This window comes from Schistocerca nitens, chromosome 1 (genome assembly GCF_023898315.1).
Source record: "Schistocerca nitens isolate TAMUIC-IGC-003100 chromosome 1, iqSchNite1.1, whole genome shotgun sequence".
NCBI lineage: Eukaryota > Metazoa > Arthropoda > Insecta > Orthoptera > Acrididae > Schistocerca > Schistocerca nitens.
Window position 1 is genome coordinate 54,497,096 of NC_064614.1, and position 18,345 is coordinate 54,515,440.

Consider the following 18,345-nt stretch of genomic DNA (forward strand, 5'->3'; position numbering starts at 1 on the left):
TGGCCTCTGGGGCAGAGGGGGTGGGGGCCACGGGGGAGGAGGATTTGGAAGGGAGGGATTTGGGAGGCGGAGGCAGAGCCCCCTGATGGGCGGAGGAGGCGGAGGGGGGACAGGATAGGGGTGAGGATACCGCGGAAGGAGTGGACACAACTGAGGCAAACGAAGTGGTCAATGGCATGGGATGGAGGCGGTCATACTTCTTCCTGGCCTCAGAATAAGAGAGCCGATCCAAAGTTTTGATTTCTTGTATCTTCTTCTCCTTCTGATATGCGTGGCAGTCTGAGGATCTAGGCGAGTGGACGCCAGGACAATTAATGCACCGAGGTGGTGGGGTGCATGTATGTTCCTCACGAAGAGGACGTCCACAATCGTCACAAAGGGGCTCAGCCTCACACCGTGACGACATGTGCCCAAAGCGCAAACACCTAAAACAGCGCATAGGAGGCGGGACGTAAGGTCGCACGTCACACCGGTAGCACATCACCTTTACCTTCTCCGGGAGAACGTCCCCCTCGAAGGTGAGGATAAAGGCCCCAGTGTCGATGCGACGGTCTTTGGGGCCGCGCTGGACTCGCCGGACGAAATGCACGCCTCGGTGCTCCAGGTTGGCCCTGAGCTCCTCATCAGATTGTAGCAGGAGGTCACGATGAAAAATAACCCCCTGCGTTCTATTTAGTGCCAGATGTGGGACAATGGATACTGGGATGTCCCCTAGGCGGTCGCACGCCTGGAGCGCCGCCGACTGTGTGGCGGAGGTGGTCTTGATAAGAACGGACCCTGAACGCATCTTGCTGAGAGCCTCGATTTCCCCGAAGATGTCCTCAATGTGCTGAACAAAGAACATGGGCTTGGAGGTGGCGAATGTCCCCCCATCGGTTCGAGAACAGACCAAATAGCGGGGGAAGTACTTCGCCCCAAGCCGGCGGGCCTGTCCCTCCTCCCATGGAGTGGCCAAGGGGGAAAGGGCAGGAGAACCAGAACTAGAAACGGTACCTTTTCTTTTGAAAGACTCGGCCGCAGAGCGACCTGATACGTGTTGACGTTTCATCTGCGAAACGTCCGCCCCGATACCACCCACTCCGACCAGGGGCTCTCCCCACGGGCGCCACCCAGCCGCAGCAAGGGCCACCTGGCAGGATGACCATTGCCGGGAGTCCTGATGCCCCAAGGAGATGGGCATCTACTCCTTGGCCGACGTGGGGAGGGTGCAGCTCAGGTATCGGCAGTACGATCCCTGTGTTGTCAGGGGGCTACAACCTAGAGGGTACATGACGACCCCACCACAACGGGCTGGCTACCGTGCTGGATTTCTGGTGCCATGGAAAGTCCATCATGATCGCTGGTGCAGATGGAGATGCACTATGGGCGTAACTTGGACAACCCATCAGGCGTTTAGGCCCAATTTGAGGAATAGTGGGTATGGTTACAACGCCGGTGCAATGCTGAGTGCCAAGGTCTTAGTGCACTTAGGACCAGTGGTACACCACGTAAAGTGTCCTTCCCCAAAAGGCTCGTACTTCTGTAGAATTTTGAAAAATGGAGGTGAAACCCCAAGGGGGACCATCACATGGAAGGCCGAAACGGTTGAAACTCCTTTTAGTCGCCTCTTACGACAGGCAGGAATACCTCGGGCCTATTCTTACCCCGGACCCGCAGGGGGGGCCCTGACTTGGGAAGGCGACGTATGGCATCCAATGGTCGAGACGTATCTCTCCCAACACTCCTGCTTCCGTTGTTTGATAAGTTGGTGATGTGGGCATGGAGCCTAAAGGCTATTAGGTGCTCCAGGGAAGGGTGCCGCTTATGTTGCTGTAGAGCTCGCCGACGCACCTTAATTGCTTCAGTAACTTCCGGCAATCACCAAGGGACTGCCTTACACCGGGGCCACCTTAAAGAGCAAGGGATCGCATTTTCTGCCACAGAAACAATTGTTGTAGTCACCTGCTCAACCATCACATCGATATTACAGTGTGGAGGAGATTCAATGGTGACAGCAGAGGTGAAAGTTTCCCAGTCCGCACTGTTTAAAGCCCACCTGGGCAGGCGTCCGTGGGCCTGACAGGAAGATGGGGAAGTGGTCACTACTACACAGGTCGTCAAGTGCTCTCCAGTGGATAGATGGGAGAAATCCTAGGCTGCAAATTGATAAAACAATGCCCGAGTAACTACCATGAGCCACACTGAAATGTGTGGCGGCCCCAGTACTAAAGAGGCAGAGGTCAAACTGAGACAATAAAGTTTCGACATCTCTGCCTCGGCCAGTAAGCACGGTGCCAACCCACAAGGGGGTTATGGGTGTTAAAATCTCCCAAAAGTAGGAAAGGTTTAGGGAGTTGATCGATCAGTGCAGCTAATACATTCGGGGGTACTGCACCATATGGAGGAAGATATACATTGCATACAGTTATTTCCTGCGTTGTCCTTAGTCTGACAGCCACAGCTTCAAGATGGGTTTGAAGGGGCACAGTGTCACTACAGACTAAGTTTAGGACATAAACGCAAACTCCACCTGACACTCGATTATAGTCACTATGGTTCATCTAATATCACTTATAGCCACGGAGGGCAGGGGTCCGCATTACCGGGAACCAGGTTTCCTGGTGGGCAATGCAGATGACAGGTGTAAAGCTTAACAGTTGCCGTAGCTCAGCCAGGCGGTGAAAAAAACCGCTGCAATTCCACTGGACGATGACGTCATCGTGAGACTGGGAAGGCATGCAACATTCAATGAGGCATTTTATGCCTCAGGGTCACCTGCTGCCACCCACTTTTTGCCTGAGCAGTCTATATCCATTGTGTCTGAGGGTCTGGCGAGATCTAGGTCCTCAGTGGACGCCAGAATCTCCACCCCATCCTCAGACACAGAGCTTGTAGGTAGCAGTGGTGTGGGTGCCATAGCAATTTCCTTGGTCTTTTTTTTTATTTCTCTTGCTGCTCCTTGGGTTTCCCTGGCTGGGAGGACTTCACTGGCTCAGTCTCGGGGACTGAGGATGAGCGTGAAGACCTACGACCAGCTGCTTTTGAGCTCTTCAGCCACTGGTGGGTGTCATCATTCCCACTAGCAGAAACCTGGGAAGGGAGTGACCCAGGGGACCCCTTCCTAGCGAGAGAAGCCGAAGAAGACTTATGCTTCTCCAGCTTAGAAGTGCCCTCCACCATCAAGGGGGCAAGTGTAGTCTTCCGGCTCAGAGAGGTGACTGGGGTCTGTGGAGCTGATGGTGCCAGAACTATTGTAGCGGTGGCATAAGACAATGTCATATGTACAGGATGCAGGTGTTCAAATTTTCTCTTGGCCTCAGTGTAGGTCAGTCGGTCCAGGGTCTTGTACTCCATAATTTTCCTTTGTTTCTGGAGAATCCTGCAGTCTGGCGAGCAAGGTGAATGGTGCTCTCCGCAGATGACACAGATAGGAGGCGGGGCACATGGAGTAATTGGATGTGATGGGCGTCCGCAAACTCGACATGTAACGCTGGAATTACAGTGGGAAGACACATGGCTGAACTTCCAGCACTTCAAGCACCACATCGGGGGAGGGATATAGGGCTTTGCATCACAGCGGTAAACCATCACCTTGACCTTCTCAGGCAATGTATCACCCCTGAAGGCCAAGATGAAGGCACCAATGGCAACCTGATTATCCCTCGGACCCTGGTGGACACACCGGACGAAATGTACACCTTGCCGAACTAAAATGGCACACAGCTCATCGTCAGACTGCAAAAGAAGGCCCCTGTGAAACATGATACCCTGGACCATATTTAAGCTCTTATGGGGCATGATGGTTACAGAAACATCCCCCAGTTGTCACAAGCAAGTAACGTCCGTGACTGGGCAGGGGATGCTGTTTTGATCAAGACTGACCTAGATCTCATTTTGGACAATCCCTCCACCCCCCAAACTTGTCCTCTAAATGCTCAACAAAAAAGTGAGGCTTCGTCATCATGAAAGATTCCCCATCAGCTCTCGAACATACAAAGTACCGGGGCGAATAAGATCTGCTGGCATCCTTAGCCTGATGTTCCTCCCATGGTGTGGCCAGGGAGAGGAACGATTTGGGGTCATACTTCTGTGCGTTGAATTGAGCTTGTGAATGCTTAGAGACTGCTGGTGTTTCACCACCAGCAAGAGATGATGGACTACGTTTCTTTGCATGTCATCTGCCCTAATGCCACCCACTCCAACCAGGGCCCTCTCCACGGGCACCACCCAGCCACAGCAAAGGACACCTGGTAGGATGGCCACTGCCAGGAGTCCCGATGCCCCAGGGGGATGGGCATCTACCCCTTGGCATAAGTGGGGAGTTAACGGCGCAGGCATCAGAAGGGCAATCCCTGTGTAGTCAGGGGGCTACAACCAACTGGGTACATGGTGGCCCCACCACAACGGACTGGCTACTGTGCTGGATATCAGGTGCAAAGAAGTCCATGGTCATCGTCGACGCAGAATGCGACACTGCATAGTGCATGGTGGAAAACGCACCTAAGAAAGTGTCCTCGTCGAAGAGATGGAGAATGAGCAGGACTGAAATGCGACAACGAGAAAGTGGGCTAAAGATCTCAATGCACAACGGACACGATGCACCATGTAAGGCGCCTTTCCCCAATTGGCTCACTCTTCGGGAAAATTTTGAAGAATGGAGGTCAAACCCTACAGGGGACCATCACATGAAGGCTGAAACATATGAAACTTTTTTTAGTCGCCTCTTACAACAAGCAGGAATACCTAGGGCCTATTCTTACCCCCGGACCCGCAGGAGGGCGGGGGGGGGGGATTGGTGGGGAACACTTCCTGTCATTTAGGTTGGTCATTCAATGGAGGTGCCAGGAGGGTGTGAGGGTGTGCCCTGACAAAAAGAAGTGTCCTTTCATGGTGACATGTCTGCAGCTTCAGTTTGAGCACAATGTCTCCGCTCTTTACCGACTGACGATATCTTGCGACTTTCTTCAACTATCTGTTTGGCTGATATTAAAACTACTTTACCACCACATCCAGTAGTTTTTCATCTAGGCAACACATCGATGGGTCCTGATGACCGAGAAAAATTGATATTACAATAGAAATTTACTTATCAAGTTTTCCATCTTGTTAAATATTCATGCAATCAGCATGTGACTGAGGTCATTGGATTTGAATTTTGCCTCTTGTTTGAATCAGAGATTAGAAATATTATTGTTCAAATAATTAAATACTCTCCCTTTGTAAGGACTGGATGACACTGCTAAGGCCTCTCCACATACAGGTGATAATATGGTGGAAAAGTTTCAGATTTACATCTAGATGGGAACAAGAAATTGCTTGAAAGTTGTGTGCAGCTGAAAATACAAAATAATGATATTGTTACTTCATCATTACTCCCACACACAGTATGGCTATGACAGCAATAGCTGTGCACTGACAGACTGGCTCAAGGCTCAAGTCTAATATACAGGCAGGACTAGCCAGGGCACTTTTCCTGTGTACAGGGGTGGTTTGAAAAGTTCTCAGAATGGAATAGAAAAAAGTACTTGTATCACAAAACTTTTTTTTTATTTTTCAATGTAGTCTGCTTGTAAATTAATACACTTGGTCCAATGATGTTCCAGTGCCTTGATCCCATCTCAAAAATGAGTTTCCTCCAGGTCTGCAAAATAGTTGTCAACTCCAGCTATCAATTCTTCGTTTGATGTGAATCTTCATCCACCAAGAAAAATTTTCAGTTTCGGGAAGAGATGGATGTCTGACAGAGCCATATCAGGTGAATAAGGCCGGTGTGGCAAAAATTCATACCTTAGTTTGTGTAATTTAGCCAAGGCAATGGCACATGTGTGCGGGCATGCATTGTCTCGATGGAAGATGACTTTCTTCGTTGCTAAACCTGGCATTTTTTCGCGTATCTTTTGTTGCAATTTGTCCAAGAGGTTAGCATGGTATTCTCCAGTAATTGTTTGCCAAGTGGGGACATAATCTACAAACAGAATCCCCTTCGTATCCCAGAACACTGATGCCATGACCTTTCCCGCAGAAGGAATTATCTTTGCTTTCTTTGTTGGTGGAGAATCAGCATGTTTCTACTGCTTTGACTGTTTTTTTTTTTTTTTTGTCTCTGGGGTATAGTAGTGCACCCAAGTTTCATCTGTGGTCACAAACCGGCACAAAAAATCTTGTTCATTTCTCCTAAAATGGGGCAAACATTGTTAAATTATGTCCATTCTCATGCATTTTTGATCCAGCGTCAAGAGTCGCGGCACCTATCCTGCAGATAATTTTTTCATTTCTAATTCTTCAGTTAAAATGTGAAATGCCCTTTCAGATGATATCTGGCAAGCGTGAGCAATTTCACTCACTTTCAATTGGCGATCCTCCATGACCATTTTGTGCACTATTGGAATGATTTCCGGAGTAGTGACACATCTTGGCCAACCACTGCGTGGTTCATCTAAGTGCTCCCGACCAAATTTAAATTCATTTGTCCACTTGGCAACAGTTGAATATGAATGAGCAGAATCCCCAAATATATTCTGGAAATCAGCCTGTATGTCCTTTGCTTTCATACCTTTCTTTATGAAGTACTTAATCACTGCTCGAACCTTGATTTTTTCCATCTTCGCAAATTATTATGCAGGAACAACAGAGCCATTTCACAGCCACAGCTCTCTTCAAAAGAGCACTCATGTGGCACATGTTTACATGCAGCAGTCAATTGAATAACTCGTTGCACTAGCGCTGACCTGATTCTGAGAACTTTTCAAACCACCCTTGTGGTAAATACCTTTGTCATGTGTCTGTTTCATGTATCTAATGATGATAGTAATTGGTAACCAATGAGAGGCAAGAAAAGCTACAATATATTCAAGCATTGAATTTATTCAGTATTATTTGTAAATAATTCATACTTATGTTGAGTCATAGAAGGTTGTCTTAAATTGCCCCTTCCACAGTTCCAATATTTTCTTCTAGATTTTGGATGCAGGTTGTGATAATAGATGTAACTGTAGCACAGCCTCAGGTATACATTAGGTTGAAAGGAGATAGTTTGGTTATGAGATGACCAGGTCGGTGTGATGTCATGAGAAAAAGTAAAGGCAATGAACAGATTATGCAGCACATTTAATTTTTTTCATTTTTTTAACAGCAAATATGTTGCAAACTTTAGAATCACAACTGCTGTAATTATATTCATATTTGGATTTGGCACAATTACTTTCAATCTTTGCTATGAAACAAATCACCCACCAACTGTTCTCTCATTGTGTATTCAACACGCCATCTCGCCTTCCCATCACACTTCACAGTAAGTCCTGCCAACATTCCCCCACAAAAAAGATAATGGCACTGTTCTCATTGTACCTCTTATCCTGCTGCCAACACATGATGCCCAAGTTCATGTGAGTCAACGGGCTTTTCTACAGAGGTTGAACAAAAATAAGGAAATGCCACGAGAAATGCAGGCTTTAATATAAATGCAGATGCTACACAAGCCTGCAGGTTTTGCTGTTGTATATGATCATGAACAGTACCTGTGCAATGTCCTCAACACATTCGCAAGTGACAGTAGTGGTCAGAATAGTGTTTGGTGTAATTAGAGAGCATTACGTCAGAACTAAGAGTATTTGAACATGGGTAGACAGTTGGTGCTCATATGGTGGGTGCTTCCATAACCGTACCGCACACAGAGAAAGTGGAAAAATATCATCTGCTATCACAAAGCAGCTGAAAGTGTATGTTGAGTGATTCAATGAAGAAGATTGTGATGAAATATAAAGAGGACAACAGCTGCAAAGGTCACTGCAGAGCTGAATGTCTCAATCATGAATCCTGTCAGTATCAAAACAATACAAGTGGAGCTACATAAGCATGGGATTGCTGGGTGAGTTGGAATTCCGAAACCACTCATCAATCATGCAAATGCCCAAAACAGGAAAATGAGGTGCCAAAGCCAAAAAGTGTGGACTGTGAAGCAATGGAAGAGTCCTGTTTCCCACTGTTTCCAACTTCTTGCCAAGTTTACACCCCAAGAGCAAAAAATGGTAGGAGTTCAGTGAAGATTGGGGGAGCCATATCTTGGTATTTGATGGCTCCATAGTTACTCTGCATGGTCACCCCTACTGCCTAGAATTATATGACTATTTTGATTGATCAGGTCCATCCTATACTAAAATGTTTGTTCCCCAACAGTGATGATGTGTTCCAAGGCTGCAGGGCCCCTGCTCACACAGTTTGCTTCATCTAAGATGGATTTTGTGAGCATGAGATTGACCCATGGCCACCAGAGTCCCCAGATCTCATTATTAGTCTTTGTGGTCTACTTTGAAGAGAAGGGTACATGATCACTATCCAACTCCATCATTGTTAACTGAACTTGTCTCTATTTTGCACGAACAATGGTAAAAGATTCTCCTGAAAACCATACAGGAGGTGTACTACAATTCCAAGATGATTGGATGCTGTTTTGGATGCCAGCAGGTTTGTTACTCTCTACTACCCATGATAATGTGTTTCCTATTTGGTGTTACCACATTTTTATCCACCTCCTCCACATCAAAATTCTGCAAACAGCTGTGAACTGCACAATGAGAAATTCTGCATAGTACCACATATTACGGTTTCTTTCCATGCCACTCATGTAAGACGTGTAGGAAGACTGGCTTCAATCATACAGGCATTTGTGCATGCTGCAATTAGTTGCTCTACTGACAATGCCATTGACATATTCACTCACCACACTTTACAAGCATTATGTATGAAAATAGCACTGGTTGGTATTTTCTGTGATCTTTCTAAGGCACTGTGTGTATCACAATATTCTCCTACATAAACTGAGGTTTTATGGAATTGATGCTATAGTTACACAATGAAAAAATGGCATACATAACCAAAAGAATGGAGAAATTTGTACTTAGTAATTCAGTCAATGTAATTAGGGAAGATTCTTGTGACTACGGAGAAACCACATATGGGGTTCCCCAAGAGTTGTTCTTCATATGTGTAAATGATCTTCTGTCTAATATAAAACAAGCAGAGTTAGTTATATTTGTCAATGAGACTAGTTTTGTAATCAATCCAAGCCTACATACAGGAACAGAAGAAACAGTAAACAAGGTTCTTAAAAGTGTCACTGACTGTTTTTTTGTGAACAGCCTAACTCTCAATTTTAAATGGACACAATATATTCAGATCTACACATACAACACCAATGATAAGTGTAATGCATGGAGAGGATGTAGTGGACTGACAAGGCAGCCAGTCCACAGTGACGGGTAGCCGAAAGGGCACACGTACACACACGCCGACTGGCGCGAAGTCTGGAACAGGATTCGTAATGAATGTGATAAAGAAAAGAACGTAGCTACTAGAACACTTAACTTTTATATCGTCCTTTGGTATACAGCATTCTTGATGATACAAGTGAGACTATCTTGAGATACATGCAATGGTACAAATGGCGCCTTGCTAGGTCGTAGCCATTAACTTAGCTGAAGGCTATTCTAACTGTCTCTCGGCAAATGAGAGAAAGGCTTCGTCACTGTAGTCGCTAGCAACGTCGTCGTACAACTGGGGCGAGTGCTGGTCCGTCTCTCGAGACCTGCCGTGTGGTGGCGCTCGGTCTACGATCACACAGTGGCGACACGCAGGTCCGACATGTACTAATGGACCGCGGCCGATTTAAGCTACCACCTAGCATGTGTGGTGTCTAGCGGTGACACCACAGAGGAAATAATAAATAGGGCGCAAACTTCAAAATTATCAGGTGTCAAGAATTTAAGCTGGAAAAAAGCACGGCTTAGAAAAGTCTTCATTGCTCAAAAATGCGCTGTAAGAATATTATGTGGAGACCACCCATGCTCATCTTGTACATATATTTTTAAGGAGTTGGGTATTTTGATTACTGTTGATAGTTGTATAGTATTCCATCATGAAGTTTGTTGTAAATAAACCACTGCAGTTCAAAAGGAACAATGATGTACATAATTACAATATGACAAGAAAAAATGACATTCATTACTCCTCATTAACATTGTCTTTAGCACAAAAATGGGTGCACAATGCTACAACTAAAATTTTTGAACACCTACCCAGTGATGTAAAACACCGGACAGACAGAAAAGCAAAATTTGAAAATAAACTGAGAAAGTTTCTCCTTGACAACTCCTCCTATTCCATATAATAATTTCTATTATTTTAATCTGTAAAAGGTGCTGGGTAGGAATTACTAACTCACATCTGTATATTTAAATTAAATAAATATAATGAACAACAACAACTTATATATGTTCAGCATGTCATTATACTTACAAATTAATGTGTGATGTGAATGTAAAATTACTCGTTCCACATTATTACAGTTTATTGAACAAAGGGAACATGAAACCGACAAACTATAATCATAGGTCTCTACAGGAGTGATATGTAGGGAGCTGCAGTATAGTCCTAGGATCCCCACATAATACTGGTTCTTAAAACTGTGTTTGTTGTGAAAACTGGCAACTGGCTCAAAATAATGAAAAATATGAAGTCCTCTAAGAGTATTAAAAGAAATTCACTAAATTTTGGTTACACATGAAAGCTTACAAATTTAAAGGCTCTTAATTCAACTAAATACTTCGGCATTACAACTATCAACAACTTAAACAAGAATTATCACATAGAAAATGTTGTGTGGAGAGTTAACCAAAGGCTGCTATTTATTGGCAAAACACTTAGAAATTCCAACAGTGTGTGCTAAAGAGACTGCCTACACTATGCTTGTCCATCCTCTTCTCTAGTATTGCTGCATGGTGTAGGATCCGCATCAGATATGATTGATGGAGGACTCAAAAAAGTTCAGAGAAGGGCAACGTGTTTTGTATTATCATGAAATAGGGTATAGAGTGTCACAAATATGATACGTGAATTGAGATCGCAGTCACCAAAACAGAGGCATTTTTTGTTGCAGCAGGATTTTCTAATGAAATTTCAACCATCAACTTTCTCCTCCAAACGCAAAAATATTTTGTTGGCACCCACTATGATCATCATAACAAAAATAAGATAAATCAGAGCTTACATAGAAAGATTTAAGTTTTCGTTTTCCCGGGTGCTGTTCAAGAGTGGAAAGGTAGAGAAATATCCTAAAGATGGTTTGATGAGACCTCTGCCAGGCACTTAATTGAGAACTGCAAGCTATCATGTAGGTGAGTGGGCTTTCACTGTAAAGTTGATGTCTGTCTTCAAGTGACTGCCAGTTCAGTTCCTTCAGTATCACGGTGACACTCTCCCATAGGTTAAACCAACCTGTGACCGTTCGTGCTGCCCTTCTCTGTATAAGTTCAATACTCCTGTTTGTCCTATCTGGTACAAGTCCCACACACTTGAGCAATATTCTAGGATGGATTGCATGAGTAATTTGTAAGCAATCTCTTTTGTGGACTGACTCATCTTTTCAGTGGTACGATGGTTAAATTGGAGAAATTCTCCTGGGTTTTCCTTTGTAAAGGAATATTTAAAAATGGTGTTCAGCATTTCAGCCTCTGCATTGCTACCCTCAATTTCCATTCCTGTCTCATCGCTAGGGACTGGACACTAACTTTGGTGCCACTAACAGCCTTTGCACATGACCAGAATTCCTTTGGGTTCTGTGAAAGATCATTTAATGGTATTCTACTATGGTAGTCTCTGAAGGCATCATGCATTGCTCTCTTGACAGCCAAACATGTTTCATTCAGCATCTCTCTATCTATAGCCCTATGCTTCGTTTTATAAATATTATGTAGTAATCTCTGTTTCTTTAGAATTACTGTATACCATTAAGGTTCCCTTCCGTTATGAACTGTTGTACTAGGTACATACCCATCCAGTGCTTGGTCAACTACTCTTTTACACTTGAGCTGGAGTTCCTCTAGTTGCTTCTGACCTGTGTAGAAAGTTTCAAGTTCCTCACTGAGATATGACACTACTGATTTTTTATCTAGTTTGCTGAAGATAGATATCTTTCTGCTTGTTTTAGCTGTCCTTTGTACTTTGGTAATCATTGTTGCCATGATTGCATCATGGTCACTGATACAAGTTTCAATGTGGACATCCTCAGAAAGGTCAGGTCTATTTGTTGCCATTAGATCCAATTTGTTTCCATCATGAGTGGAGTTCCTAACTATCTGTTGTAGTTTTCAGAGAAGGCATTTAGTATAGTTTCACAGAATGTGTTATCATGCCCACGACTAACAAAACTAATTTTTCCAATTAATTGTAGGATGATTAAGTCTCCACTGGTGATTACAGTATGACTGGGGAACTTACGCATAAGTGAACTGAGGTTTTCTCTGAAGTTTTCGGTTACATTAGGAGATGAGTCTGGTGGGAGACAGAAGAATCCAATTATCATTTTATGCCCACCCTGATACTGAGTCTTGCCCAAACACACTCACATGCAGCTTCAATTTCTATTTCAGTGGATTTGAGTTTTTTTGTCTACTGTGACAAATACACCACCTCCATTTCCCATTTGCCTATCCTTTCGACATACACTTAAATTTTCCCCAAAAATCTCAATGGTAACAATTTCAGGTTTCAACCAGCTCTCTGTACCTAGTATTATGCGAGCTTCACTGCTTTTCACAAGTGCTTCAAACCCTATCACTTTGTTGCAAATGCTTTAGCAGTTTACCATTAGGATTTTAACACTCTCACCTTTGGGAGGCATTTCTTTCAATGTTATGCTGATACTTCTGGGTTTCCTTCAGGTATCATTATCTGTATTGGAAGGAGAGTCGCCTAATCTAAAAAACCATCGAATGCACCCGACACAGTCACCTACCTGAGCAGCAGCTTCTGATGTGTAGTGAACATATGACCTAGTTTCTCAACCCTGTGGCGCAAGTCCAGGAAGTCACAGCCTAGCTTATCACAGAACTTTCGAAGACTCTGGTTCAGTCCTTCCACTCGACTCAGAACCAAAGGGCCACGATCAGTTCTGAGAACTATACTGCAAATTGTGAGCTTCGTTGAAACTCCATGCACAAAGCTAGTCTTCTCAACCTTCCCTGCCAATCGCTGGAATGACCCAACAATGACCTCGGAGCCCAGAAGACAGGCACCATTTGTTCCAACATATGCCAAAATCTGCAGTTGACTGCACCCTGTTCCCTCCATGGCTGCCAGAATAGCCTCCTCAACATGTTTAATGAAGCCTCCATGAATACAAACTGAGTGCACTAGTGTCCTTTCCTGCCCCTTGCTGCCATTTCCCTAAGGGGTATCACCATCCGCCGTACATGTGAACTGCCGACGATTAATAGATACCTACCCTTTTGCGTTTGCCTCCTGCTGACATGAGACAAAACACGATTCCCCAAAACAGGTGAAGTGAGTCCCAAAGGCTCAGTTTCAGTAAAAGATAGCACCTCAGACTTGTTGGTTAGGGAGATTGGTACAACACACTGAGTCCTCCCTAGTCCTCGTCCACCCTGTACAGGATGCCTAGATCTCCCCACTGACACACCACTCGCAGTCAAGTGGGCGTGTGTTGGCAGATCTTGTATTTTCTGCAGGAGAGACATGATCCACAGGAAAGGTTAGTATTTGAGGTACCTATGGTACAGGTATCACAGGTACATGACTCTCAGGAGCTCATCCAACACACCAATTCGCAGCAGCTGTCAATCATTTGACAGCAGTTAGGGCTATTTCCAGATGCTTACAAATGTCAACCAACTCATTCCATAGTTGAGAACAGCATTCACAGTGGGTCTGCATTTTGGCTGGTGCAATATATTTCAAGGCAGAGAAAAAATAACATTAAATTAAGCCTGCTGATTATATTTTTATCAGTTGAGCTAAAAAGTTGCTAATCCCCAATAAGAATTGAAGGAGATTCACAAAATGAGTTTTCTAGGCAACATAAAAACCTGTGGTAAACATTACTAGTCTCCTAAACGATTTTGATGTTAATTATAGTTGTCAGCACACTTGAAAACCAAGTTAATTTACGATAAATGCAGATAATATATAGGGCTACTCATCTTTAAGGGAAAACTGGATGTAAGACTGTATTTTAGGAAACTGCTACAGTAACTAAATCATAAACCCCATTCTGTTGAGCAAAGAACAATGGTAGCTTCCAAAAATTCTGAAAAACGCATGTTTATTTGCACTGATATACAATGAAATTCATGGGTGATGTCCACTTCGGCTGAACTGTGAACCACAACCAATTTTATACAAATTAAATAAAGTACCCAAAACATCCGCACTAGTAATTTACGAAAATATAGTTTCATAAACACCTGAAAATTCTGAAACAAACCTGTTTATCGTGTAATTGCACAATGAAATTAGAGAAAGATTGTTTTCAATGAGGATAGGCCTGTTGTTGTTGTTATTGTGGTCTTCAGTCCTGAGACTGGTTTGATGCCGCTCTCCATGCTACTCTATCCTGTGCAAGCTTCTTCATCTCCCAATACTTACTGCAACCTACATCCTTCTGAATCTGCTTAGTGTATTCATCTCTTGGTCTCCCTCTACGATTTTTACCCTCCACGCTGCTCTCCAATGCTAAATTTGTGATTCCTTGATGCCTCAAAACATGTCCTACCAACCGATCCCTTCTTCTAGTCAAGTTGTGCCACAAACTTCTCTTCTCCCCAATCCTATTCAATACCTCCTTATTAGTTACGTGATCTACCCACCTTATCTTCAGCATTCTTCTGTAGCAGGCATACTGTCCTTAAAAACTTTAAAAGACCACAATTTAGTTCAAGCCTACAACTGACGATAACAATATTAAGTTTATCGCGGCACTTGCAAATGTCTATTTCAATCAAAACCTCTAAAATGTGCAGCACCAACAAAGCAAGTCTTCTGCCCGTTGCAGCTAACAATGAGTATGTCACAAATTTCTTTTGTAGCCCATACAACTATTTTTGGCACTAAGTGTTGGTTCATTACTGAGTCAAATCATCATCAGATCTCACAAAATACTGCATCTACCTGACTGCCTTGATTTATGGCTTTCAGGATGTCATATGAGAAAAGGGCAGACTGTATTTCGCATGAGTGATGTTATAAGAATCGATGACTGTTGGCATGGAATTGTGTTTAAGATACATGTACCGTATTTCCTTAAGTTTGTACTTGGAATATGTTCTACGACTCTACAACAAATGGATGTCAATGATACTGGATAGTAGTTTTCAGGATCACTTCTGTTACCCATTTTTTTCTTTTTTTTTGGGGGGGGGGGCGCCGGGGGGGGGGGGGAGGACCAATCCAGATTTAATGTAATTTCTGTCATAGCAATTAAAGGTACAATGTAAATTCAAAACATCTGTATTACATACTAGACAAATGTGCAATGAGTATTTTGGTGCATACTATGTACACGTATTATATCTCAATAATTATGGGGAAGGGGTCACTGCATACCTCTTAGTGAAAATTAATGTTCCTTTTAACTTAGAATACAAAAGATAGCAATCTTTTCACGAACCTAAAAAAAAAAAATTATGTTTCCCTCTATTTGCTGAATGAGTAGGCACCTATAGTTACACCATAGGATCTGGTGAAGGATTCCCCTGAATAAATTATGCCAGCATCTGCCTGGAGCAATGACTTGTCTTTTAGAGAACTACAACACGGACCCTTCCTAAGCCAGCTACTTTACCAATTCCCCCAGGATTAAAATGAGTGTCATTCGTCGCTCTTCAGGCTTTCCTGGTAGATCTATTGAATGTATGTGTCTCTCACACCAGTGGCTAGATTATGTTGTGTAAATTCCACAGTTCTTTGTCGACGCAACTCCTCAACATCATTAGATGGTTACTGACTCTGAGCACTATGGGACTTAACTTCTGAGGTCATCAGTCTTAGATGGTTACTGCTGATGAGTAGCAATTGCTGGTGTCCACACTGAGAGCTGGTATTAATATGGAGGTCTCGTAAAAATGTCGCACATGTGACCTAGTTGTTTCCAAGTGCATGATGGTAATGTGTCCAGTATTTGTTCAATTCTGTAAATTGCCATGGCATAAGTGCAAGAATTGGGATTAACTAAAGCATTTGATATTGCTTTGCCAACACATAATGACATTGTCACCTTTCAACCTAAGCTATACCTCAAGCTACGCTACAGATAAGGTAAGTCATTACGTGTAAGATTTCACATTCACATCTGTTGGCTGACTTTGGGCCATGCTACTGATCAGTATGTCACCATATCCTGACTTCTAAAATGTATTAAAGGTACAAAAAAAGTATTGTATAGTATGACATCATGATATCACATGTCACATCATTATTAAGTTACAGGATGAAATCTACTTATGGTATCAGAACAATATGATGAATACCATTCATTATACAGGCATAAACACCTGAGCCACTGAGGTAAACAGTCAATATCAAAGCACTGTCTTAAGCACACAACAGTGCATGACAAATGAGAAGTCGAAGATTATTAAGTTCAGTTTCATCTGTCTGGTAGCGTTTGATGCAGGAGGTGATACATATTTGCACATCAGATAACCTTATAAACAGAAACTCATATTTACAACTAACTACACCTTGGAAAATACCAACACGTACTGCCATTAGATATACAGGAAAACAAGGGTTTCCAGTAACATCTCCAGTGCAGTGTAATGCAGGATACACCTAGTTACCAAATTTGGGTTGGCTCCCTGACAGTGATGCTCAGAAACAATACCTGTGGACCAATGTATGTGTCGAAGGCTGCAGCTTGGTTCCCAGTAGGGGGCTCTGGATACATTACAGTCATCTACCAGGAAGGAACTCAGTTCTCCTGTGCGAATTTTGGAAAACGCCTTCAAAGCAAGATCCCACAATGTGCAGTGTGTATTGTTTAATACAAGTTACAACTGTTGTTTCCATTGACATGCAACACCTGATACCTATAAACAGTCTCTCACAACCTCTTTTGCAACCCTACCTGTCTTGTAGCACTCATCATGGTTCATTCTTCTACTCATGTCATTCCCCTCCAATTTTTCGTATCAAACAAAGCTATGGTAAGTAATATATCTCCAGATATCACCCTCTTGAGCACTGACGTGAACATAAGAACCACACAAATGGTTGGCATAAACTACAGTAAAAAACAGCACCAGTAAAATCAGAAATACCACAATGATATGTAAAATAATCGTCAATGAGAATGAAAAGGGATTTATTCAGAATGAGTGGAGTGTCAAGATTGTATAGAATTAGAGACATGACGAACATCATTACTGCTTCAAATTATTTTAATATACAGAAGAACAAAAGGAACTAACCCTGCCAGGTACCTCATAATCTCTATCGAAGTGATGTATCTCCAATTATAAACACAAACAATGAAGCTGATGATATCCTTCTCGTGGCAGCAAAACGAAAAAGCTGTAAGGTAGCATCTGTCGAATACTACACGATTTAAAACACACAGTTTCAACGAAATGCTTCACTGCTTTACAACTGACACCGCTCACAGTCAAACAGCACACACAGCATCTAACACAGAAAGTGTCTAACTATCTAAGTAAGTTTCAAACATAAAATATATTCTGGATTCATATTTGATATTCATGCATGTAACATATGAACTTACTCCATACAAAATACCAAACCACCATTTGGTCCAAACTTCAATTCTTCGTCTTCCATTGCATCATCAACGTGAATAAGTTGTCGAATATCAACGACTGGATCATAGTCAAAAAATTCTGCTGCTGGATCCAGATTCACAACGTTGATTACTTTCTTCTCATCCGCTGCATGTTTCACTAACGTAGAACAGTATGTGGACTGTAAACGGAGGACTTGTAATTTATGAACGATCACTCACAATTCGATAAATGTAATCACAATCGGAGAAAAAATCACATTACCTTCCCGCTGCCAGCAGGGCCCATCACAAGTTGGCCATATCTCATGTTTGTATAATTTATGTACTCACGCAACTCAGAGCATCCTAACTGCTACAACACAAAACATTAACACAAACAATACCCAAGTGTTTGGCATAGCAAGCGGTAGAACTTTACATCTTTGGTTTAGAGATCGATCCCTGCAAGCAGCTAAACTGGCGTGACGCCACCGTCCCAGTATGGTGGAAAATTCATTACACATTCAGATGTGCTTCGGTTGCTCTCCTTCTTTTACAAATCTATAAATCACAGGTGAGTTAAGTTTTATAATAAGGATAAAAAGTTTGTTAAAAGAAAAGAAAAAATCCTTGACGTCTATATTTATGTTCTGCTCATGACTCTGCTGTCAATATCTTTATTCTTGGCTTGTGTGTAACTTCTGTGTCTTCTTTCAGTAAATGTGGGTTTTTTTCGTATCCAGGGTGTAATTACAAAGCTAATAAAATGTTTTCTGGTCTTTAAATAATATTTTTCA

The 18,345-nt window shown here is 42.9% G+C and overlaps 1 protein-coding gene across 1 annotated transcript in view; it reads right to left on the reverse strand.

The window, feature by feature from the left end:
• Nucleotides 1-17,973, reverse strand: part of LOC126241067 (GPN-loop GTPase 3) — a 39,254-nt gene extending 21,281 nt beyond the window's left edge. The window contains exons 1-2 of the mRNA XM_049947975.1: nucleotides 17,832-17,973; nucleotides 17,552-17,748 (exon numbers count right to left, since the gene is read on the reverse strand). Coding sequence (XP_049803932.1) covers nucleotides 17,552-17,748; nucleotides 17,832-17,876 — 242 coding nt within the window. The 5' untranslated portion in view covers nucleotides 17,877-17,973. The remainder of the gene's footprint in view (nucleotides 1-17,551; nucleotides 17,749-17,831) is intronic.
• Nucleotides 17,974-18,345: the final 372 nt, after the last annotated feature.